The following is a 24,791-nucleotide window of genomic DNA, read 5'->3' on the forward strand; positions in this document are numbered from 1 at the left end:
CATCTGGCAAGTCTAATTGCTTGTCACAAATTATGGACCCGAAGAAGCAACTCCTACACATGTAGTCCCATTGAAATTACAGCACTACGTACAAGAGTAAAGGGTTGCAGGATTGGGCTCTATAATACTTTTCAGCAAGATGACAGCAGGAAACCCTGAAATACGAATCATAACTGTAAGTGTCTGTTTTCCATGTGTAGTCTATATAGGACATGAAGATCTTCCACACAAGTTCTCATTTTTCCACAAAAACGAAGACATATTACAAGAATTGCCACAATCCTCCTGTAACATAGTATACAACCCATCGACATGTATAAAAAATACTAACTGGGAGATGAAGGAGTCATTTTTATTATATATGGCCCAGGCTGGACTCATTAAATTAAAGTAATTCAAATAATTTTAAATGTGATTTAAAAATCAGCAGGCAGGATATCAATTTAAATATCAATTATTATCTCATTTTACATTGATACTTTTTAATTATTTTCCCAAAGAAAGATTAATTCTTATTGGCTGGGTTAATTTGGTTCTCTTTTTTCATAACCAGGAGGGTACCTAATATCCATTTACAATTGTTTATAGCTTAACATAAAAATTAAGAATCTGAATAAGTGTATGTCATCTTCTATTAGAAAATGGTGAATGCTTCTCATTTACTAGATGATTAATTTATTTTGTACTCGTGATTTTTGTAAAACTGCATTTGGATGGAAATTGGAATTCAATGGCAATGCATAAAAATAACATTTTAAAATTGTTTTATTTCTTAGTAAAATGATCTAAGATGTACTGTATATGTCAGAAAAATAATTTATCAAAATATGTTATGCATTTAAAACTAATGGATTTACTAAACAAAGAAAACAAATGCAGTTAGTAAATTAAGCTTTTTTTTGTTTTTTGGGCTTTTTTGTTTTTTGGGCTGGTCACTGTATCCTTCAATATTTTAGAACTAGTAAATCTCATTCTATCATCTCATTGTTATTCACATATTGGAAAGAGGAAAAACAAGCTCTCCTGCTGTTTTTCAACTGTCAATTGGTTTTTCAACTATGAATGAGCTAGTTCTTGACTTGAACTAGTTATCTTATATGAAGAAAATATTCTCTCTCAACTGTCAGAAGCAGCTACAAGGTGTTAAAACTTCAACAAACCCTGGTTCCAAGTGCTTAGCCAGTGACTTCCATCAGTTCAAGGTTTAATTGTATTTAAAATGCTGGCAGCAAACACCTACTGCTTGACTATTATTTAAATGTAATTTAAATTATTTTAATAAATTATCACAAATTTTGGCTTTAACATAGATTTTAAAATTTTAAATTATTTTCCCCAAAAGAATAACTTCAATGGAAAAAGAAGGGGGGGGAAAAGATTTTTTTACATCAATTTGTATACACCCTGATATGGCTTATTACATTAATTCTGCTATTGTATTATAATACATATGCATATTTGCTTCTAAGACACAAAAAGGATAAGATAAGAACACAAAGAAAAATTGTGAGCATTAGTATTTCCTGAACTACTGCAACAGCAAAAAAAAAAAAAAAAAAAAAAAAAAATCACTTCAACCCAAATATTCTAGAATAAGCAACTCATTTATCAACTATTCAACTTGCTGAATCATATTACATCAAAGGACCAACCTACCTAGCCACTACCAGTCTAACCTGTGTACAGGAAATGGGATTTCAACATCTTTGTTTTGTCCTTTCTGCCTGTGCTCTCAAGTTACCACTCACCAGCCAGTCTACAGAATGTCAGGCTCAGGAATTCTCTTGCAAAATATTCTCTCTCTCTTCCTTTAAATATAGAAAGATATAAACAAAGGAGAGCAGTGCAGGAAAAATCTGTGTGATTATATGGTTTGTGTTCCCGTTGCTGGTTCATTAATATACATAATGCTTTTCAAACTGAATTCAGAATATAATCTGTAGTTTGATTTGCTTGAAGGCCTTGTCACTACAATATTTCAGAGGGCTATTAAGCTTAATATTTACATCTGTGTAGGTGGAGGGTGTTAATTTTTGTTTCAATTAAGAATTTGAATTCAAGGAGTCTTTTGGTAGGAAAAGGAGGTCTCAAAAATTACAAATAAGGAATCTCCCAGGAAAATAAAACCATGGGCTACGTCTACACTGGCCCCAAATTCCGGAAATGTCATGCAAAGCAGGTAAGTCAGATTAGGGAAATCCGCGGGGGATTTAAATATCCCCCGCGGATTTAAACAAACATGTCCGCCGCTTTTTTCCCGGCTTGGGGAAAAGCCGGAAAAAAGCGTCTAGACTGGCACGATCCTCCGGAATAAAGCCCTTTTCCAGAGGATCTCTTATTCCTACCTTCAGGAGGACATGTTTATTTAAATCCGCGGGGGATATTTAAATCCCCCGCGGATTTCCCTATTCTGACTTACCTGCTTTACATAACTTTTCTGGAATTTGGGGCCAGTGTAGACGTAGCCATGGTGTGTAATTTGTGTCATAGCTCCTGTGCAACAGTTTCTGTACTTCAAGGCACAGTGTATTTTTAATTCAAAAGATAGGGTTTGAAGGAAGTTCTTTGGAGGAGGGGAGCAGGAGAGGAAGTGGAAAGCAGAAAGAGGGTTTAGAATAGGGATGTTAAAGACTATATCCGATAAGCAAAGTCTTTTGACTAGTCGACTAATCAATTCTCCCCGCTGCCCCTTGCTGCCTCTATGAGATAGAGGCAGCAAAGAGCGGCGGAGAAGGGGTACTTCAAAGTGACAGCACCGCACAACTGTGAGGCGCTGCCATTTTGAAACCCCAAGGTGGTGTTTCAAAGGGGCAGCCACTGCATAGCTGATCCGTGGATTAGCTGTGCGGCAGCTGTCTCTTTAAAATGATGCCGCTGTGTGTTTCAAAGGGGCAGCAGTGGAGCCCAGGGTCAGCTGGGGACTCCCCAGCTGATCCCGGGCTCTGCGCAGCATTTCCCCAGAACCCCAGGTCAGTTGGGGGAGTTCCCAGCTGACCCCGGGCTCCACAGCAGCTGCCCCTTTGAAACGCCACCTCCGCACATTTCAAAGGGGGAGTGGAGCCCGGGGTCAGTTGGGGACTCCCCAGCTGATCTCGGGCTCCGTGCAGCACTTCCCTAGAACTCCCGGGTGGGTTCCAGGAAAGTGCCGCACAGAGCCTGGGGTCAGCTGGGGAGTCCTCAGCTGACCCCAGGCTCCTAGTGGCATGCAGCGTAGCTGGGACCTCGGAGTCAGTGGGGAATTCAAAGTCCCCCACTGACCCCGAGCTCTATGGCTTTGAAATGCACACGAACCCCCACTGGGGCCTCTTGTGCATTATAAAGCAGGCACCCACATGCAGCCCAAAGTCAGCGGGACTTCCCACTGGCCTCGAGCTGTATGCGGAGTTCCGCATTCCTCCTTTGAAATGTACAAGAGCCCCAGCAGGGCTATTGACTAGTCGACGGAAATTCCATCTGACTAATCAATTAGCTGCATTTTAACATCCTTAGTTTAGAAATATAATTGACTCTTCAGACTTGTGCACGTGCACACAAACATGATTACCAAGGCAGTCTTTTTTTTTTTAAGCCAACAATCTCAACAATATCCTTTTAAGCATTTATTTAAAATCTGGAGCACATCTTCTAGGTTTAAAAGAACTTCTAGCATCACTGAATTTTTACTGCTTACTGCCTGCATTACATTTACCGGCTGTTCAAAATATATTCTTCGGTGACATACTAGGCAAAAATCCTAGCCCCAGTAACTTTAATGAACTTTACCTATTAAGCATAAATTTAAAATGCTTGGGAAAAATAACAGTGTATAGGAATCTTCAACAGCTATTAAAGATCCTATGACACTGTTCACAAGTGTTTGGAAAGGAGGTTGTAATTTCAGCACCACTGCAGAAATAGCCACTAAAAACGGAAGCATATTAGTAAAGGAAAACTGTTACTGGTGCACCTGTGTTCTCATCAGCAGAAACTCTTCTCTGAACCTAGATACCATTCACAAATCATTCATTTATGTAGCATGAGTGATCTAGATATAGGAAGATGTACAGTTCTCTCCAGAGGGTCAAGGGACTTGGATTTATAACTGGGAAAAGCACAACCTATATGCCTGGAATGACGCCCAGACCATACAAGTCAGCAACGGAGTCCCAGGCAAATTCCAACTTTAGTCATTAGATTCTGCTCACCTATCATTCCCTCTGCAATTTCACTGTCCTTTAAAGAGAGTGCAAGTGTGTGTGTGTGCACACGTCTGTGTAGTGTAATCAACACAGAATGGCTACCACTTTCCTTCTTCAGAGACAACTTCTATTTCAATGCTGAGTAAGTGATCCATATACATAGAGATTATATGCACTAAGATTCTTTGGAAAGGCAAAGTGTAGTACAAATAACCACATATAAATCTCTCACTACAGTTTTGATTCCCAGAACTGTTACATCAACTATGAGAACAAAGAAGTGGAGGCTTTCCATCTGTCAGAAGCTCATGAAGGTGTGACCACAAACAATAATGCTTCCATGTTATCAGCACTTCCAAAGCTTACACAGAACAAAGAACATAACAAAAAGAATGCTTTTCTTCAAGGAAGCTGTAATTGTCACTTATTGGAATTTTCTTTTGGGCAATTAAATGGTACTTTTGAAAGCCAAAAAAAAAAGCCCAGTGATTTTGCTTCACAAAACACAGAAAATGTAGCTGTGTGACTTGAATATCTGCTCCAGGAGGATTGCATACATATTGAAAAATTCTCTTTTAGAATATCTAATATATTATAAAGTCTAGTTTAGCCCCACAATACAGTTATTCAATACAGCTTGAACCTCCCTTATCCAGCACCCTTGGGACCTGAGTGGTCCCAAACCTAAGGATGTTAAAGAACACTTATTTGGCTAATAGTGTAATTAATATAAATTGTATCAACTACACAATTAGTCGATAAGGGAAGCTGCTCTGCAGAGCCACAGTGGGGTAGCTCCCAGAGCCAGCATGAGCCAGAACTGAGCCCAGTAGCTCTTACTACATTTTAAATGCAGAGGCGCAGAGGTCCCAGACCAGCACGAGAGGTGCTGGGTCCACCAGCGTTTGTGGCAGCCCAACCTGCCCACAGTCAGCCTGGACCAACCACGGACAGGGGCTGCTGCCGGAGGAGCCTTAGCCCACGGTGAGCCTTGGTCTACCACAGGAAGAGGGTGCTTCTCAGAAGCCATTTCCTACCCCCCACCCCGCTGCCTCTGATAGAGGCAGTTGGGAAGGAACAGCACTGCAGAAACGGTGCTGAGGAGAGTGGGGGGGACTAGCTTTTAAGCCAGCTCCCCCCCAGCACTGGCTCCTGTTTCCCACTCCCCCCTTACTGCTTCTCATTCAGAGGCAGTGGGGGGAGAGGGGAGTAGAGTACTCGACTTGACTCGCCAAAAAGCTTAGCCTTATCAGGTAGTTGAGTACTTGCTTACATCCCTACCCAAACCACCGAGTTTGCCAGACAAGGGAGGTCAGGCTTTGCTCCTGACTAGGGCTGCGCTCCGTGCTGCCTGCTCCACTGCCTTCAGCCCAGCCAGGGCTCTCTCTCCCAGCACACCAGCCCCAAACAGGGTTCTCTCTGCTGCCTCTAGCCCCGACCTGGGCTGCACCCTCCCTCAGCGCTGGCCTGGGCTGCATGCCCAGGTGCTGGCCTTGCTGACTCCAGCCCTGACCGGGGCTGCACTCCTCATTGCCTCCAGCCCCAACTGAAACTGCGGCCCCTCCACCCTGCCAGCCCTGGATGGAGCTGCACTCCCACCGCCAGCTTCTGGCCAGCCAGGGCTCCCTGGATCAGCAATATCCCTGGTCCTGACAACCACAGATGTTGCCAGAACAGAGAGTCCCAGATTTTAGAGGTTCAACCTGTATTTAAATATTGTCAAGCTAATCAAATAGTGAAAAATGGGAAACGTGTTTCTATAATTCTTTTTGTGCAAGCAAGAACTTGGCTCTTTACCTTTTTGTAATCTGAGTAGGATCCTGGAGGCCTGGATCCAGTTCAAAGATCTCATTATCCAGTAGCCTTCGGAGCGTCACATCTGCCAGCTGCTCCATTATCCTGAATGCCTCATCAATATTAAGGAACATGGAGAAATCTCGTTCTTTATTTGATGTGGTGATACGGATGATATCAGTCATAAAGACGTTGGAGGTTCTTTCCAATTTCTGAACATCGACCCAGGGAATTAGGAGTTTTACTGCCATTTGAGAAAGAGCAAAAACCTCTTAGGAATGGAGTTTAAACTTTTCACAGACTTCAGAAATACGCAAAAATATTAAACTTAAGAACTTTAAACAGGTATAAAGGGGAAGGAAATATTCCTTCTATATATTAAAAAACCCATAAACCTAATATGTAGCCACTATTAATTCTCCTATGTTCTAAGAAGAAAGCTTCTCTTTCGAGTGACTGCCCACTTAAGATTCGTTTAGTTTTTATGTAAGACACTAAATGATCAAGTAACATTGACAGGAATTCTCTCCCCACAAAGCAGGACACATTTCATTCACTAGCAGGTGGCAATAACGTGAGGAAAGTTTCCAGGGCCTCTACCCAGCTGAAGAAGAGAAAGGTGAGAAGCTGACCTCCTACTCACTTGGATAGTTGTAAGGAAACTTACTTCCATAATGGATTTTTTAAGAAATTAGGCCCAGAATCTGGAAACATAAGTAAACTGGATGACTATGCAACACAACATGGAAATGGTTATACAGTAAACGTCCGATAATCCGGCACCTTTAGGACCCAGAGGGTGCCAGATTATAAAATATGCAGGATTATCGGAAGGGGGGGCTATGAGGGGTCTGGGGTGGGATGCCACTCCAGACCCCTCATAGCCCCCCCTTCCGATAGTCCAGCTCTGCCCCAGGAGTCCCCATTCAGCCGCTGCTGGTCAGTTTCAGCAGCAGCTGAATAGGGGATTCCTGCAGCAGAGCAGCTGGGGTGCTGCCGGGTTGGTCCAGTAGCGCCGCCCCTCAGCGCTGCGAGACCAACCCAGCAGCACCCCAGCTGCTCTTGGGGACTCCTGGGACAGAGCAGCTGCGGTGCTGCCGGGTTGGACCCGTGGTGCCAAGGGGTGGCACTACGGGACCAGCCTGGCAGCACCCCAGCTGCTCTGCCTCAGGCATCCCCGATTCAGCTGCTGGTCAGTTTCAGCAGCGGCTGAATTGGGGAAGCCGGGCACAGAGCAGCTCCAGTTGTCCGGCTGCCCGGAGCACTTCCGGGTTCCCGATGGTGCCAGACCATCAGGAGTGCCGGAGCATTGGATGCCGGACCAATGGAGTTTTACTGAACTAGGGAATTTAACAGTGCATTCCATAGCATGGTCCTCTCATACTATCATGCGGCATAAATTCTGAGCTAACAGTTTCATATATGTAAAATTTATAAATCTATATATCGGACGTATCCTTTGAAGAGGATGAGACAGACCCCCCCACTCTTTAACAAGGCTACAAAGATCACCAAGAAACAGTAATAAAATTCAAGGCTCACAAATTACTATAATTTTAACTACTGTGGGGACCACGTCATCAGAAAATATTGTGAGCAGTCTATGTGCGTCTGGATTATACTATACTTATATCATGTATACAGTATAATGAAGGAGAAAAGACGAGTGAGAAATACTATATAGTATAGGCTACAAACACACACACACACACACACACACACACACACACACACACACACATAACCACTACCAATAGAAATTTTAAGAAGGCTGTAATGTCACCCATAAACAGACTTCTGAAGAAAATTATTATGCACATTAATCTTCCCATTTTAATTTTTTAAATAACTGATAACTAAATATTGTCGAGTAACATTTCACAGCATATGACAAACTCCAACTACAATTAAAGTATGACATAGTATTTTTATATTGACATTCTGCTAATCACCTCAGTCACAACCTGAAGAAGAGAAAAAGGATCAGCATACATTGGATAATTATGGCAGGAGATCATCTGCCTTTTATATGAGCTTTGAAGACTAACAATCTGGCTACTATTTACTGAAAAACACTTGAAAATAAATTAGTTTCCCCACCTGAGTTAACAACTGCTGGAAGCTCACCCAGAACTCTTATTACCTATCAATAGAAGGATTAGTATGCCAATATCCAAGGCAAATCTCTTGTTGGTATAAAGGTCAGAAAAAGTCAATAAAATGTAAAGCCTTGCCTTGATTTGATTGTTTCATTATATAAAACATATCCATGATAATTAATTACATTTATAAAAACTCTGAGTTTACTATATTATTCTATAACTTATAATCCTATCAAGAACGTTCCCTGATACTAACTTTTCCTATTCAGGTGAAGCATGCTAATGACGCACAAATTGTTTATGAATGGCCATAAAATATTTCAGCTCAGTGGAGCCAGATAACTAGTTTTTAGTCCCTTTGCTATCTAGAGTTGTACTATCATTAATTACTACTAATGCTGTTGTCAAACAAGTCAACCAAGTAACACATAATGGCTTATGTTCTGTAAGAAACAGGAGGAGCATGACAAAAAAAAAAAAAAAAAAAAAAGGTCCAAACTTGTAGAAAAAGATAATATTTTCAAAGTTTAGGAACAATTAAAACTTAATCAAAAACTATGGAAACCTGACAGTACCCCCTTTAAAAAACTGAACATTCCAATCTTTCAAAATTCTAAATCTTTTGATAGCTCCTTTGAGAATCTCTGAACATGTTTCAATGTAAGTGCTTGTGTCAACATACCGTGACTTCACATAAAACTCACATCAGCACCAGAACAGGGGCGGCAGGTTTGTATAATTTTTGGTGGTGCCCAGAATGGGTCTAGTTCTCTCCCCTCTCCCCCCCCCCCCCCCCCCCGCCGCCGCCAGTCCCCGCACACCCATCTGCCCTGTAAGCCAATATATATTTTATTAAAAAAATGCAAAAATGGACTGGAAACCGTAAGCGTTTAACAGTTTCCCTTTATTGCAAATAAATATGGAAACAATCAAGCACTCTTTGATCAATAACCCTCGGTGGCTTGCATTTTCTCGGGAGTCTCTGCTGTCCTGACTCGGACTCCTGCCCTTTTCCCTGCCCTCAGCCCTCCTGAGACCTGCCCCCCTCCACCAGCCCTTCTCTCCCCCCTGTGCCCTCTCCTCCAGTAGCCTCACTCTGATCATGTGAGCTACCCCTTCTCATCCCCTCCCCTAAAACCTTCCTCTGCACTCCTGCATCAAGTCCAGCCCCCTGCTCTAGGCAGGACCAATCCCAACTAAATCAACCCGGCCAGGGCTTTGTCAAGCCAACACTTAAACACCTCTAGGGATGGAGACACCACTACTTCCCTAGGTATCCCATTCAAGTGCTTCACCACTCTCCTAGTGAAATAGTTTTTCCTAATATCCAACCCAGACCTCTCCCACCACAACTTGAGACCATTGCTCCTTGTTCAGCCATCCATCACTACTGAGAACAGCCTCTTTCCATCCTCTTTGGAACCTCCCTTCAGGAAGTTGAAGGCTGCTATCAAATTCCCCCTCACTCTTCGCTTCTGCAGACTAAACAGACCCAACTCCCTCAGCCTCCCCTGCAGGTGTCTGCCCTTCTGCTTCACCCCCAGAAACCTCTGGCACCTGCATCTTCCCTTACCTCTGCACCCTTCTGGTGTCCCGTCTTCCCTCACTGCCCCAGCCCCCTTTTCCCTTTATTTCCTTGATGCTCACCCCCTCACCATCCTCTGCCCTCATTACCCTGTGCCCTCACACATGACTTGCTCCATCCCCACCTTCCTCATGCCCACCCCTTCTTTCAAGCCTTCTCCCAGCACCTCCCCCTCTAGCCCCCAATGACCTTACATTTCCCTCTCCTCTTCCAGCATCACCCTGTCCCGCCTCCCACTGACACCTCACCTCCTGCCCTTTTCCTCAGTCTCCACTTGGCCACGTGGCATTTGTCTCTCCTCCACCCTGTCCCTTGGTACCTTCCCCTTTCTTCTCCTGACTTGCCCCCCTCCCCTCAGCACAAGCCCCTTCCTCTCCCACCCCTTCCCCCTATTTTTCCCCCTCCCCACCGCACTCCACTCTTCTCCTCTCCTCTCCTCTCCCCTCCCCACTTTCTTCCTTCTAGTTTGCAGCACTGGAGTCTGTGATCGGGCCCCAGCTGCTTCCAGGGCTCCAGACCACTTGCCGGGCCTGGAGCTGGGCTGTGAGGTGCAACTCTGGGCTGCGTGGTTTTAAAGTCCCAAGCCGTGACATCATGCCACACCCGGGCGTCTCCCCTCTCAGCTGTTGCACGGCGTTTCAGCACACTGCGCATGCACTCCCTCCACCCCACGGTGCCCCCCGCTGAGGCTGCGGCACCCCATCATAATCCCCCTCCTTCTCCAGCAGCCACCAGCCAGACCTGTGGCCCTTCGGAGAATGGGGCCCACTCCAGGCAGGGCGGGGGAGAGACCCAGCTCCAAATATTGGTGGAGCAGGGCCCCCATCTCTGAATATTCCTGGAGGATGGACCATATAACTTGCTGCCTATGCACCAGAAAGAATCTAAGGATTTTTTTAGTCAAGTAGCAGAACCAGAAGATGTAGCACTTTGCCCATATTTCTATTAATCCAACAACATTGAACCATTTCAATAAAACAGAATTAAAATGACTGCCAACACTTTTGTCTTTGATTTGGATTCATGTTCAGTTTCACTCAGCAGAGAGTGCAAAAGCCATGTTCTACTGGCATTATTTTCTGAATTCATTAGACTTAAGCAATGCTAAGTGCCTAAATCCCTTTGTGGATCTAGCCTAACTGCTATTTTAGCTATCTAAATCCAAAGCTTAAGGTGCGTCTACACTGCACCGTTATTTTGAAATAATGTGAGCGTCTACACGGCCATTCCATTATTTCGAAATAATTCTGAAATAATGGACGACTTATTCTGAAATCTGTAAACCTCATTCTATGAGGAATAACACCTATTCCGAATCAGCTATTTCAAAATAAGGTGTGTGTAGACACTCTGCTGCTGCTATTGCGAAATAGTCCCTCACCCAGGGCCATTCTAAGTTATTCCTCCCCAGGGCCTCCTGGGGCTCTAAATCAAGATAGCATGTCTACATTAGGCAAGCCTGCCTCAGACTAATTTTGACGCTTTCCTACAGTGTAGACAGATTATTTTGAAATAGCACATTTCAGAATAACTATTCCAGAATAGCTTATTTCAAAATAAGCATGCAGTGTAGACGTACCCTCAGATGCTAAAAAACACCCCAGTCAGTTGCCACGTAATCCTATAGATGGCTATGTTTCTGCCAGTAAAGACCCTGAGGTCTGGATAATCCTGATGCATCAAGCTTTAGTCCTGACACCCAAGTACCTATCTCATGCCTAAGTCCAAATGGGAATGTGGTCAGAGAGAGTGAGAATTAACTCCATAGCCCGGAGGCTCCCCTGGGATGTTCAATTCCCTGTTCCAATGCTAATTATCAGTTGCTCTTGTTGCAATCTCTCAGTTGCTCTTGTTTTGCACAGTGGAATGGCTTCAGCAATTAGTCACTGAGGACTGAGAGATACCTACCCCAGAATATCCCATAGCCTAGTGGTTAGGGCACTCTATTAAGAGGTGGGAGATTGGATTCAAATCCCTTATTCAAATCAGGCCAACAGGGTCTCCTACATATTAGCTGAGTGCTCGGAACCAAAGGCAGCTGCGACCAACTGTATTTTGTGGGAAGAGCTTAGGTGCCAAAGATTCATGACTGGTTCTCAAGCAGAGATAAGTGCCTCCCTCTGACACAGACTTAGGCTTTTGATGATAGCTCCTACTCCTCTCTGGTATTTCATGTCTGCTTTGATTTGTAACTTTTACTATGTATGCTAATGCATATGTACAGGGTTTGACAAACGGCGGCAAAAACCGCTCGCCAGCCCCGTACTGCGCAAGAGCCGCATTGTGCATGCACACGCCACGAATGAACAGGGCATGTGGCTGAAATCTACTTGCCACGGGCGAGTAGATTGTATAGTTTGTCAAGCCCTGCATATGTATAACAGGAATCATTAAGACATAATTGTTGGAAACTATGGTGAGAGGAAATCATCCACATCACAAAGTATTTCACATGTTAATGGACAATCAGTAAGATATTTAAAACAGAGATTAAGGTATCTATATAGCAAAACAACAATTACAGTTTCCCAAGACACATGCAACATGTACATTATAACCATCAGCAATTGCAAGTACAACAAAATAACCTGAATTCTCATAAAGTAGAAGAAAAAGAGACATCTATTTTGGAGAGGGGATGTATTAATTCATAAAAATTAAGAGTTAACATTCGGCATATTTTACTGTACTCTAATTCAGCCTTAAATCTGTAAATATTTGATTAACCACACGATTACAATTTGATTTGACAAAATAACTCTTCTATGCATAAACAGGAAAGCCTCCCAGATCATTACAGTATAATTAACCAAGTTTCATTCCGCTGTTCCTGCTGGAGTAGGATTTATAGGAATCCTTACAGTGCTATTTCAGAGCATAATCCTGTTAAGGAAGGATGCAAGCAAAGAAGAAAGGAAGGAAAAAAAGACCGACAGACATCTTCTCCCCTTCTCCTCCCCCCCCCCCCCCCGCCCCGTCTCCCCTTCTCTCCCCTCCCCACTACTCATGCAGAGAGAGAGAGAGAGAGACACACACACACACACACACACACACACACACACACACACACACACACACACAAAGTTTAGAAGTTCATTTATAATTTCCATCATCAAAGACTGGGCAATGGAGGGCATATCATAAGACTGCTCCCTGGAGCTCCAGTGCTAACATGAGGCAATATCTTTGAAACTGACTCGTTAGTAATGATTATCTGGTAGATTTCTCAAGCCCTTTTAAAAATTTTAACTTGTCACTTCTGTGAAAGATTTAAAAATTGAAAAGGGAAGACAAACATTTTAGGATATTTGGGAGTTGTTTATTTTAACTTTCCCTTATCTGTAAATCTTGTTCAGAAGTTTCAAAAAACAGTGTCATTCCTTTTCATTTGAAGATACTGATTTTCCCTTTCTACCTTGCCCCATGAGCACAAGACATAGCTTTGTTATGTTTACTGCTCACATTACTTTCAAGTGAATAACTGATGTCACACAGTTCTAAGAACGAAGTATTTAGCTAACCTACACTTCCTTTGCTGTCTAACTGCAGCTGTTAACAGTGGCTATTTTAGTGTGTGTGCATGTGTGCACCTGTGGGGGAGGGACTGCTGCTGAATGACTACATTCTGTATTAAAAATAGGTATTTCAGACTCTGTCACACCAGATACAATTTAAGGCTGATCTACTTTGGGGCCCAAACTAGCACACTTTGAGAACGGACCGTTTTCCTGACTTCCACCACACAATCACCATCACAATCAGTAGTGAAAGTAATTTAGAAGTGTTACCAATACACAGGCCCAGCTCTGCGCACCCTGAAGGGTCAGGGCCTCAAGCACTAGGGGAAGGGCAGGGAGCCAGCATCCCCCAGGGAGCCCTTCGGGGCTGTACAGTGCATGCCACTTGGAGCTCTGGTAGTGATTTAAAGGGCTCAGGTCTCTGGCCAGTGCCAGGGCAGCAGTGGCCTCAGAGCCCCTTAATACCTTTTAAAATCACTGGGATCTGGAGCCGCTGCCCATTCCCCCCACCCACCCATTGGCAGCCCTGCCAGTAGGGTCCATCAGCATTGTGTCAGCTTCCCCTTTTGCCCCCCTCCTCCCTGTCAGCAGCTTTGGGAAGGGCAACAGGGAAAGAGGCATTAAAGTACTGCCATGGCAGCGTTTTGACATCGGCTAGGAAAGGCAGGTATCAGCGACCATGTCTCACTGGTACACTGTACTGGCCCTCTTTCACCTCTGACTACAGGCCAAATCTCATCTAAAAAAAAAAACTCAGTAGCTTAAAGCAATTATCTTTGTACGCTAATAAGAAGAGAGTTTGTTGGGAGTGAAAAAATAAAAACGGACAACAAATGACAACATGGAATTTTTAAAAGCAAATGGACTCAAGCTGAACAAGTCAGTTGATCCTAACCAAATAAGATTTAGAACTTCTCACTATTGCATTAGCCAAATATCATAGAATAAGATTAGACAAATATTTTTTACTTAAAAATTACCCATAAAGTTATAAGTCTGCATAGGTACATAGTTTTTGTACCTCCACACTTACATTCTTTGCCTAGGAAGAAGGAATAAAAACACAGGTGATTGATGCTCAGATAGAGCCAGCCTTGGCGAGGAACTTTACCCTTCCAGCAGCAGCATGAGTAATAGGTAATTAACTTCTCTGCTTCCGGGAAATTAAATCTGGCTTCAAATTTCACTAGTGCCTCTCGAAACTTCTCAGGATCCTCCTCCTGCTGTGCTAGTTTACTGCTGGTCTCCTCCGCTATCAGTGCCTGATTCAATGACAAGATAGCATGTTAGGGCAAACTAGTAGTTTGTCCAAACTAGTTATTACAAGCTACCAGTACATGTTTAAAATCCTGATTCTCTCTTAGGAAGGTATCCAAGTTGATTTGCAAGTTATACAGACATTTACCTAGTATTTGCAGGCTCTTTATCTACATTTCCAAACCCAGTCTTCTTTTTGACACTAGATTATAATTGAAAAAATTGTTCAAACGACTATTTAAAATCTTGATATCAATAATGACTTGCATTGATCACCATAATTATTTAAAATAACTCAGAGAAAGCCATAAACATTACTGGAATTCCACTCAGCATATTATGGCTGTAGAAGCTTTTATTTTGCTTACACAGCACAAAGCTACAGTAAGAAATGTTTATATTGATCAGTGCTATTACCAAGAAACAGTCAAGTGAAGTATGCCATAACTTGTAATAAGCTTTTAACTATTTTTCAAAGACTTAAAATACGTTTATAACAAACTAATTATGTGCTGTGTCTTTTCATTCCAGTTCTACAGCCGGTCCCCGAATTGCAAACGGTCAACTTACTACTGTTTGCATTCACAACTAAAGCTGTTGTAAATGGCGGGCCCCGAGTTACGAACGCGATCTGCGCTTACGAACAGCGCGGTCGAGTGTAACTCTATGGGGTCTGACTTACGAACAAACCGAGTTATGACCAACTGCTTGGTCCATAACCAGTTCATAAGTCGGGAAGAGGCTGTACAATAAATAAGGAGGAAAGACAGTTAAATGCAAATTAGTTGGCTAAAAGCAAATTCACTCCCGGTGCTACAAAATACAAATCAGTCCTCCCGGTATATTGTAATCCCATATGCCAGATGTCTGTAGCAAAGACAAGAGAGCTGATAGAATAATAAAAAATATGGGCCTATTATTGAGTATGAAACCTGCAGAATTCTAGGTTTCCTAGGCTATGTCTACACTACAGGCTTCTTGCGCAAGAAGCTTTTATCGGAAGAGATCTTCCGCAAAAACTTCTTGTGCAAGAGCACATCCACACTGCAAAATTGCATTGAAAAAGTGATGCACTTTTGCAAAAGAGCATCCAGACTGCATGGACGCTCTCTTGAAAGTAAGCTCTGCTATGTACAGAATGGCCACCAGGGCACCTGTGCTTTTTTCTCTTTCCATGCCAAAAATCCCCCTTCCTGGTCCACACACACCTTTTTGCAAAAGAGCTCTTTCGCAAAAAGGCATTCTTCCTCGTAGAATGAGGAATACCTATGCCGGAAAAACTCCTCTGTTGTTTCGATATTTTTGCACAAAAACACACTTAAAATGTGGTTGATCTGCGATTTTATTTTTAATGGCCATTTTTCCGAAAAAAACTGTAGTGTAGACATAGCCCTACTCTCACTTCCATGGCCACAAGATTATCAAAAGATCTGAGTTTTATTCACACCTTTCACAGCACTTGGATGTACAGGGCGTAATAAGGAAAGCAAGCCCACTGAACTACTGCCAGAAACAGGAATTAAAAAAAAAAAAAAAAAAAAAAAAAACCTTCTCAACAAGGTGCATGTTTTACAGATGTTACACAAAGGATTAAGTAGGTGATGGTGCTATTTTTCCCCATTTTGGGATAAAATGTAGATATACAGACTATTTGGAGCCAGTCTTTTAAATACATAGTCCCTGGATAGAATTCTGAACATATCTGAATGCCTTTTTTTCCTGTAACATCACAGATCATTTACTTGCTATCCATGAGACCAAGGATATCAATGATGTTAGAGATTCATGTCTAAGATATCAGCGTGATTCTGTGCTGACTACACTCTAACATTAAAAGATTGAGCCCCTTGAGCATAGAACACTAGGACTGGAAGGGACCTCGAGAGGTCATCGAGTCCAGTCCCCTGCCCTCATGGCAGGACCTAGTACCACCTATGTGCAGGGACAATACTCTCTTAGAAACCCAAGCAATCTCCCCCTTCCAAGTGTTTGTGTGTGACCAAGCCTGGCTTCTCATACAAGCCCTGCCCTTGGACAGAGGGACCTATCACATCTTACACATGAGTTTTATGCTAGTAAGTTCAGTCATCCTAAGGAGCCCGGCTGCCACTGCTAGTGCAGCAGCCACGGTAGTCGGAATCCCGGGCCCCTCTGATTCACTGCACCAGGAGTTCCATGGGGCTGGGATGGGGGAGGGTTGGAGGCCAGGGTGGCAATGAAGCTGGAGGTGGGGGGGCAGCGCCATGCTCTGGGCAGCACTGAGGGCTAGCTGACCTTGGTCCTGCCCTTTCCGTCTGAGCCTTCCGGGGTGTGGAGCAACCTCACACACACATACCTTTCCCTAGGATCTCCAGTGGCTGTCGGTGCATGGATAGGTGTAAACAGGAAAGACGGATGGGATGTTTTAGGAAAGGGTGAGAAAGACAGAGAGATTGGGAGAGAGGAAGGAACCAGGAAAAAAAAAAAGAAGGTACACAATTATAGAAATACAATGTGCAGGATCAAGAAAACAGAACAAACAGATACTGAAGAAAATTCAAGAAACAATACAACATGATCTATTACATGAAAGAAAATTGGGGTAAATCCAGAATGGGAAAGAATGTATAATGGAAGTGAAAAAAATGAAGTTGTCGACCTTATTTGCAGAGGTACTAAGACCCTGAAGCTCCCACTGACTTCAGTTGGAGTTGCAAGTGCTCAGCACCTCTGAAAATCAGCCCCTAAAAGTATTAAACAAAAGGTAATTGGCAGTATATTACATTTAACTACAGTACATGACAGACTACACAGCTGTTATTCCTGTAGCTTCCTGAGGCATGGTGCAACTGGTATTTTTAATCATGTTGTAAGCACCGAGGCATGTGGATATTAGATGAAAATACTATGTAAACATACTTTCCAGCTCTTTCCAATGCTGGATGACAGCATACTCATGAGATCACCGATATGGAATGCGGAAATCAAGAAAAACATCTATCTATATATTTTAGAAATGTGCCTCTGTCTGTCTTTGAGTGTTTGTTCAAGAACTCCTCCTAAACAGTAAGGGCTAGGACCACCAAATTCGGTGCACAGCTTCCTCTTCTCCTAACAAAGCAAGATCAGGATTTGGTTGTGCCAAGAAAATGGGACAGTTTTCCAGAACATACAAAGGGAGGGGTGCTTACTCACAGTGACCAGGGACAGTGAGTACAGGAGAGAAATATACTACAGAGTGGCCACTGCAGGCAGCCGTGCCACCAAGAGAGTGGCCAGCTCGGGACAGAGATCGCCATCTTGCCTCCCACCAGACCAAGTAAGCGGGATCCTCCCACCGAGGTGACTTCCCCCACTGGCCTGCCCACCCCGTGAGAGGCCATGGGGAAGGGAGACACCCCCACCCCCACTACCACCCCATCGCCATCCCAAGAGGTGTCACGGGGGGAAAGGAAACAGCTTCTGCTGAGAGAGGCTGGGAAAGGCCATAGAAGGAGGGAGAAAGCCCCCCACCCACCCCTCCTGTACCCCTCATGCCCTCAGCATCCTGCCCTGAGTCACCCATATTCCCAAGGCCCTGTCCTGACTCCTACACCCCCTAAACTGCCAGCCCCCTGTCCTTAAGGACCCGGGCAATACCAGGTGAGTCTTCTAGTTTCATAACTAATATAATTATGACCAAAACAGATACAATTAGATGACTTTGTAGCTGTATCAAAAATACCATCTAGATGGGCAAAAGCGAATATGGACACAAACATTTGGTAGACTGGTATAGTTTTACAATATCAAGAGTTATTTCTACCAATTTCTTTACTAGAAGGCAAGGGAAAGATGAAAGCAAGACAACTTTTCTTACCTTTACTTTTCCTTTGACAAAACTAACAATATCTTCTTTATTGTCAAAAACAGACAAAGTATGGAGTAAGTTTTGCTCCAGCCATTCCCAGTGCTGATTTATCTCTTCTAAAGTGGCACCTAGAAAGATAAAAAAGAGCTAATTAAAAGCCATGTCATTTCTTTCACAATTTCTTCTAACTAGAAAAAGAAATAACCCGCACTTGTGACATAGTACATTAAGAGAAATTAAATTTCTGAAATCACAAATGGAAACTATTAGCAGCAAACAGGCAAACAAAATGTTACAGTTCAAGCCATAATTAGAGAAAACAAAGGTAATACTGCTTTAAGAAGTAGTTTTAGTACTTTTAGTTTTCAAAGATCTGAATACAGGCTCTCTGCAGGCAAGTGTTGCTGAGTTTCAAAGCCAAAAAAAAAAAAAAAAAAACAACAAAGCTGCTTACTGCCCTCTCAGGAAGTGGCTTATTTTGACATAATTTTCCTTAAGCAGCAGTAAGAAAAAACTTTGAATTAGGATTTAACTATCCCTGCTCTCCCCACAAACAAATGTTCTCTCTCACACATACACACCCATGTGTGTGCCTTCGGGAAGAGTTTACATGACCTGTAATCTGGTAACCTGCTTGTGAAGGCTTTTTGTAAAAATCGAGGTATTGGATACCAAAGGGATCTGGTTGTTTTAAACACAGCTTGACAAGCCTAAAATAAAAATGTCTGCAGTTTTGGGGAGAATTGGGTAAACAGCATGTAGTCAACCTATGGAACTCCTTGCCAGAGGAGGCTGTGAAGGCTAGGACTATAATAGAGTTTAAAGAGAAGCTGGATAAATTCATGGAGGTTAGGTCCATAAAAGGCTATTAGCCAGGGGATAAAATGGTGTCCTTGGCCTCTGTTTGTCAGAGGCTGGAGAGGGATGGCAGGAGACAAATCGCTTGATCATTGTCTTCGGTCCACCCTCTCTGGGGCACCTGGTGCTGGCCACTGTCGGTAGACAGGATACTAGGCTAGATGGACCTTGGGTCTGACCCAGTACGGCCGTTCTTATGTTCTTAACAGAATAAGCTTTGAAACATGATGGATTTCTTTAAAAACAATACACTTTATTCATTTTAAGGACCATTTGTAGATAACGGATACCAAAATGAGATTTTAGTCTTTAGCAATTAGCTTCAGGCAAACTGCTAGTTGAACGCTACTGCTTCAAAAAAGCTGTAGCTGTATGTCATAAAAACATGAGAACAGAAGAGCAAATGCAAGGAATAGAGAAAAGTTGTAAAACAGCGCTATTAGAAGAAAAGCTAGCCACCCCATTACAAGACAGCTCCTGCTGGTCAGACAGTAAACAGGATAGGACTTGCTCCTCCCTCATTAAACAAGATAGGTAAACAGGCATGATGTGCTCTTTTCAGTGCCCAGCTGGGAAGAGGGGTAACAGTAAAAAAAATAAAAAAATATATAAAAAAGGAGGGGGGAGACGAGCAGAGCATGGAAGAGGAAAAAGAAAATTCAAGTACAAATCTCATCACAAAACATATGAGTTTTTAAACATCAAAGAATACTGCATGTCGTCTCACAGCAAGATGATAAATTTAGCTAAACATTTTCCACCTTCCTCTGTTAGGTTTCCCATAAGGAAAGCCAACTGGCAGGGAAACTTTCCAAGATTTAACTTCCACAACAGGAAGATCTTGTGATGGACCTTCATAAATATCATTAATCAAGGCAAAAAAATCATAAAGAAAGAACACAGTCATTATGTGTCCTGTGCTAATGTTTAAGAGGGCTGCATGTTGTAGGGTATTAATTAAGAACACTAGGCCTACTGTTTTCACAGGAGCGGTTATACTATGAAATAATAAATTGAACTTTTAAGCATGGGCCATGTAGATAGTGAGTAAACATGGTGGGGAACAAATCTGTCTGTGTGCACACAGTCTGGAATGAAGGATCACAGAAAGGAGGAGTATTCCATAATAGTTGCCACATTCCTTTTTGTGAAACATCTTGTCCAAGCACTGGTCACCTCTCACCTCAAGTGCTGTAGATCTTTTCTCTGCCTTACTATCTACTCATTCATTCTGTTCAAAATGCTGCTCAAGTTGACTTCCTTCTCTCTGACCAAAGGGTCCGCTAAAGAAAGTCAGGTTCTGTTGTGTTACTGACTGCCATAGCCAGTCCTAGCAAGAAGCCTGCCTCTTTCCCAGTTGCTGAAGGAAGCTTTTCATAATAAGAAGATTACAGAAGCAAGTAAAATTTGTATTGTTCTTATTGTCTTTATGGATTTTTTGCTCATAAAACTGCTAACTTGCTTTAACTACAAAAGTCACACAAGAAATAGAACAAACACCATATTAGGTGAGACCAATGATCCAACATCCTTTCTTTTAACAACAGACAATACAAGACACTTCAGAGGAAATGAACAGAACAAGCCAATTATCAAGTAATCTGCCCCGTTATCTAGTACCAGCATCAGGCAGTAAGAGGCTTTTCCATCTTGGCTAACACGTATTGATCTATCTGTCCTCCATGACCTTACTGATTCTTTTTTCAACCAGTTTATACTTTTGTCCTTCACAACATTCCCTAGTAAGGAGTCTATAGGATGACTGTGTGTTGTGTGAAGTTGTGAGTTTTAAACTTGCTGCCTATTAATTTCATTGGGTAATCCCTGGTTCTTGTGATGTGAAAGGGTAAATAACACTTCCTTCTTCATTTTCTCCATACTAAGCATGATTTTATAGGACTCTATTTTATCCTCCCTTCGTCATCTTTTTTCCAAGCTGAACAGTCCCAGCATTTTTAATCTCTTCTCAAGGAGAAGCTGGTTCTATACCCCAACCTGTTGCCCTTCTCTGTCACTTTTCCAGTTCTAAATGATGTATCTTTTTTTCAGATGGGGCAACCAGACCTGCACACAGTACTCAAGGTGTGGGCATACCATGGATTTCTACAAAAGCATTATGATATTTCTCAACTTATTATCAACCCCTCTACTACTGGTTCTTAACCTTGTTCACTTTTTAAAATGGCTACTCTTCTCTGAAAATGTCTGCTCAGTCTACAGTGACTCCAAGATCTCTTTCTTGAGCAGCAACAGCCAAATGAAACCCCATTATTTAAAAAGTATAGTTGGGATTATATTGTCCAATGTACATTACTTTGCATTTATCAATATGGAATTTCATCTGCCATTTTCTTGACTAGTCATCCAGTTGAAAGACCCCATTGAAACTCTTTGAGATGAACACAGAATTTGCATTTTAAAATGGTGAACTCATTTTCTTCGTTACAAGAGAAATAGTTACGATCATGAAGTATCCTCTCACAAAACATTCCCTCTTTAGTTCTGTGTTCTTCCCTTTCAAATAAAAAGTCTCAAGTGAACAGCAATTATGAAAATGAGGAAATGGTAATGACTAACCACAACCAAAAATAACAGACTCTCTGCAAGCTCTCCCTCAAATATAAAAATGTACACCAGTGCTGGCCTTCTAGCCTTTGTTCCAGTTTCGTAACTTCAAAAAACACTAAAAATCATACAGTGGTTTTGTGATACAGACAGACATCCATAGGGCAGTTTTTTTTCATTCCTGGTGCACTTCCTGCAGGGGTACAAGGGAGAGCATATACACATTTGCTTTCAAAATGTAATATGAGCTGATGAAGAGATAGCTATCAGAGTTTTCAGTAAGCCATAAACTACAACTTCAATGTGTGAACTGTCCTACTCATTTCAATTAATACTAAATCTAACACCATTGGTGGTATTTTAAATGTCAACATTGTTAGCAATTTCACCGCTCAACTCATGATGAAAAAAAGAGAGGAAATATATTATGAAGGTCTACACCAGCTCTTTCCAAAACACTAGGAAGAATGAATAACTACCTAGGAGAGCACAGAAAGTGAATTAAAATGCATGCATGAAAATGAGTAGGCCTTAACACCACACAGTGGGGTTGCTATGAATTACAATGAGTTTATTTTTCTGAAGAAGAATTCAGCTTCAAAAACTATGGTAAAAAGTTCATTAAAAATTAGTTTAAAAATTAGTTTAACAAATTCAAGTCTTCAAAGAACATTTTCTTATGAGTCACCTAGCACTAAGGTTCCCAGCCATCCAGTTTTCGACTGGAACCTCCAGTCCAAAAGGATTTAGCGGCTCCAGTCAGCCCTGATGACCAGGCCATTAAAAGTCTGGTTAGGAGCACAGCAGGGTTAAGGCAGGCTCCCTGCCTTTCCTGGCTCCATGCAACTCCCAGAAACAGCCAACATGTGCCTGAATCCCCTAGGCCAGCGGAGGGCAAAAGCCTCTCAGTGTGCTAGATCCGGCCCACCTAGGGCTTTGATCCAGCCCGCAAGGCAGTTTCAGGCCCCACCCCCTAGCTAGTTGCCTTGGCGTGGGAGAGGGGAGCAAGCCCTTCTAACTGCTTCTATTTAAAGGGCTCACGTCTTCCCCACACCCAGCAGGGAAGGGACAAGCCCTTTACATAGAAGCAGTTGAAAGGGCTGGCATCTCTGGCTTCCTAGCAATGAGCTATAGGTGCGGGGAGCCCTCCCAGCTGTTTCTAGTTAAAGGGCTGGCACCTTCCCCGCACCTGTCAGGCAACACACTGCCTAGCAGCTGCAGGGAACAGGAGAGCCCTTTAAATACCAACAGCTGGGAGGGCTCCCAGCTCCTCTAGCAAGTTGCTGGAGATGCAAGCTGTTTCTATTTAAGGGTCTTTCCTGTTCCCCATGGCTTCTAGGCAAGCGTTGCCTGACAGGCGCAGGGAAGGCATGAGTCCTTTAAACAGAAGCACTTAAAAGGGCTTGAGTCTCTGACTCCCTCGCAACGCCTCAGAGCACGGGTGCTCAACACGCAACCCACAGTGTTTGTTTGCGGCCCACAGCGCGGTTTGGGTTTACGCGGGGCTCAACACGCAGCCTGTGGGAGGGATCCTTTGAACATGGCCTCCACTGGAAACACGCTCCACATCAGCAAGTCAATATGATGGTCTTCTGTTGATATGCATTTTAGTAGTTAAATTCCTGGATTGTCATTGCTCATTAAAAGTGCTGTCATATGGGTGGAAATGGGGTAAATATTGCATTTTATTAATAGCAGCAAAACTGACTTAAACAGGGCCTGTGTTTTGTGAAGTCTTGCCTTAATCTTTGTATTCATGCCTTTCAGTGTGAAAGAAGCTATTTGCATATATATTTGCATTTAAGTTGCAGCCCTCAGCATGTGCTGTGAGTATCATTGTGGCCCCCAGGGCTTCCAAAGTTGAGTAACCCTGCATTAGAAGTGGGGGGAGCTGCAAGGCCTTTTAAGTGTTTCTATTTAAAGGGCTGGCGCCTTCCCTGTGCCTGTCAGGCAACGCTTGCCTAGCAGCTGTGGGGAACATAAGAGCCCTTTGAATAACAGCTGAAAGGGCTTGCAGCTCCCTGAACCTCTAGTGTGTTGCCGGAGATATGGGATCCCTTTGAGCTGTTTCTATTTAAACGGCTCTCGTGTTCTCTGCAGCTGCTAGGCCACGAGTTGCCTGACAGGCGCAGGGAAGGCGCCAGCCCTTTAAGCAGAAAGGCTTAAAAGGGCTAGCAGCTCCCATAGCCTCTAGCACGCTGCTAGGGAGCCAGAAACACGAGCCCTTTCAATTGTTTCTATTTAAAGGGCTCGCCTGCCCAGTGGCTGTAATGCCTGGAAGCCACCAGCAGGTGCAAGCCCTTTACACAGAAGCAACTGAAAAGAGCTCACAGCTCTGCCCCACTGTCCAGTTGCCTGAGAGCTGCCCAGAAGCTTGAGCCCTTTCAACAGCTTCTATTCAAAGGGCTTGTGCCTGCCGGGCAGCTGCTAGGCAACAAGTTAGAAGTGAGGAGCAGGAGCTGCAAGCCCTGTGATATGAAATCTAAGCCTCCAACCCCAGACAACCCAGCACCCTCCTCTCTGCACCAGGTCCCTTCCATTGGCCAGAAGTCAGGGGGCAGGGACCCCAGGCCAAGCACAGCTCCTGGTAGGGTAGCTCTCAATCCCACGTCTTCAGCCCCAGGTCTCACCCATCCCTCTTGCTGGATTCTGGAGCTTTCCTCAGCACCATCTTGCCCAGGAGCACAGCAGGAAAAAAAACTGTTTGGGCTGGTTAATGGTTTTATTTGGTGAGTGTCTTTTAATGAATTAATAAAGCACATGCATATACCATTCATTTCACTAAATATTCTAATTGAGGAAAAAAATAATTTGTGTTCTGAAGTGCTCCTGTGTTTCAAGGAGTTTCAGAAAGTTAATCATTGGAAATTTTAGCAGCTTCCTTCAAGAAGTAGCTTTGAATGCCCAATATCCTCTCTCTCTATAACTGGTTTTGATAAAAATATCCAGACGCCATTTTTATAGTCAAGTGTGGGAATCTTTTGTAACTCATAAAACCTAATTGAATATACTTAGAAGTTTCAGGGGGTAGCTGAGTTAGTCTGTACAGAAATAAACAACAAAAGGTCTGGTAGCACTCTATAGTTTTGTTACTCTATAAAGTGC

The 24,791-nt window shown here is 43.1% G+C and overlaps 1 protein-coding gene across 7 annotated transcripts in view; it reads right to left on the reverse strand.

The window, feature by feature from the left end:
* Positions 1-24,791, reverse strand: part of TBC1D8 (TBC1 domain family member 8) — a 105,414-nt gene that overhangs the window by 32,182 nt on the left and 48,441 nt on the right. For 6 of the 7 annotated variants that reach the window (XM_006133189.4, XM_025189715.2, XM_075917115.1 and 3 more), the window contains exons 3-5: positions 18,273-18,391; positions 14,211-14,439; positions 5,976-6,216 (exon numbers count right to left, since the gene is read on the reverse strand). In XM_006133189.4, coding sequence (XP_006133251.2) covers positions 5,976-6,216; positions 14,211-14,439; positions 18,273-18,391 — 589 coding nt within the window. Of the gene's footprint in view, positions 1-5,975; positions 6,217-14,210; positions 14,440-16,769; positions 16,792-18,272; positions 18,392-24,791 lie in introns of those variants that run through there. The other variant, XM_075917164.1, reaches the window with a different exon arrangement.

This window comes from Pelodiscus sinensis, chromosome 1 (genome assembly GCF_049634645.1).
Source record: "Pelodiscus sinensis isolate JC-2024 chromosome 1, ASM4963464v1, whole genome shotgun sequence".
Classification (NCBI taxonomy): Eukaryota; Metazoa; Chordata; order Testudines; family Trionychidae; genus Pelodiscus; species Pelodiscus sinensis.